This window comes from Trichinella spiralis (assembly GCF_000181795.1).
Source record: "Trichinella spiralis strain ISS 195 chromosome Unknown Scfld5718, whole genome shotgun sequence".
Classification (NCBI taxonomy): Eukaryota; Metazoa; Nematoda; class Enoplea; order Trichinellida; family Trichinellidae; genus Trichinella; species Trichinella spiralis.
In genome coordinates, this window is record NW_003532657.1 from 1 (window position 1) to 853 (window position 853).

The 853-nt window shown below is 31.5% G+C and overlaps 1 protein-coding gene across 1 annotated transcript; it reads left to right on the forward strand.

Annotated features, from left to right (window-relative positions):
* Window positions 1-150: 150 nt before the first annotated feature.
* Window positions 151-395, forward strand: Tsp_15370 (leucine--tRNA ligase; the record flags this gene model as incomplete). Its single annotated transcript, XM_003366618.1, has 2 exons — window positions 151-193; window positions 248-395. Coding segments are annotated over 2 exons (191 nt in total), but the record flags the coding sequence as incomplete, so codon positions are not given.
* Between the last annotated feature and the right edge of the window lie 458 nt (window positions 396-853).

Sequence of the window (853 nt, forward strand, 5' to 3'; positions counted from 1 at the left end):
GGGAACTAGTAGACCGACGCGATATCATGTGCTGTTTGATGACAGTAAAATGGATGCGAATGTAATGCAGTCGATTACATACTACCTTTTGCCATCTATATGGTCGATGTGCTCGTTCTGTCAGTATACCAGCACCAGTATATTTTGCAGATTTAGTTTGCGCCCGTGCTCGTTATCATATTCTTGCAGCATTGTAAGTTTGATTAACTTATTTAAAAATGAATGAATTATTGAATTTATTTTTTAGAAATTCTGGGCTAGTGGAAAAGTTTTCTGATGAGGACAGTAAAGGTACTAGTAGTAGTTCCATCAGTAAAGCTGAATCCGTGAAAACAGAATTGGCTAATATAATTGCACTTCACAAAAGAGTTAAAACAGTCATGTACTTTGCATGATCTGTATCAGCGATGGAAGCGTATTTTAGTCTAGTATAATGTTTAGTGTTTATTCGTAAGCACTAAATATATTTGTGATTGTTTTCATGTTATATTTAATTCTCTCTCTCTCTCTCTCTCTCAATCTGTGTGTGTGTGTGCATGTGTGTCCATATGTGTATTTCTTAATGTGTTTCTAGATCTTAGCTTTTTGTTTGACAGATTGTTGCGTTAAAAATAATCAGTATACATCATGTAATGAGTATGGTTTAAAATCTGTGCATTACACTTATTATGATCAGTTATAAATTCATTATAGCATTCATATTAAATGTATAATATTGAGGTGAAGATGTTTGTTTTGCATGATAAATAAAAAGAGATCAAAAAACAAAATATTTTTTTGTAATAAGCCATGGTAAAAAAAGTTTGGGAAATAAAATTTGGTTAATAAAGGTGAATTTTTAATTGGGTGAAAA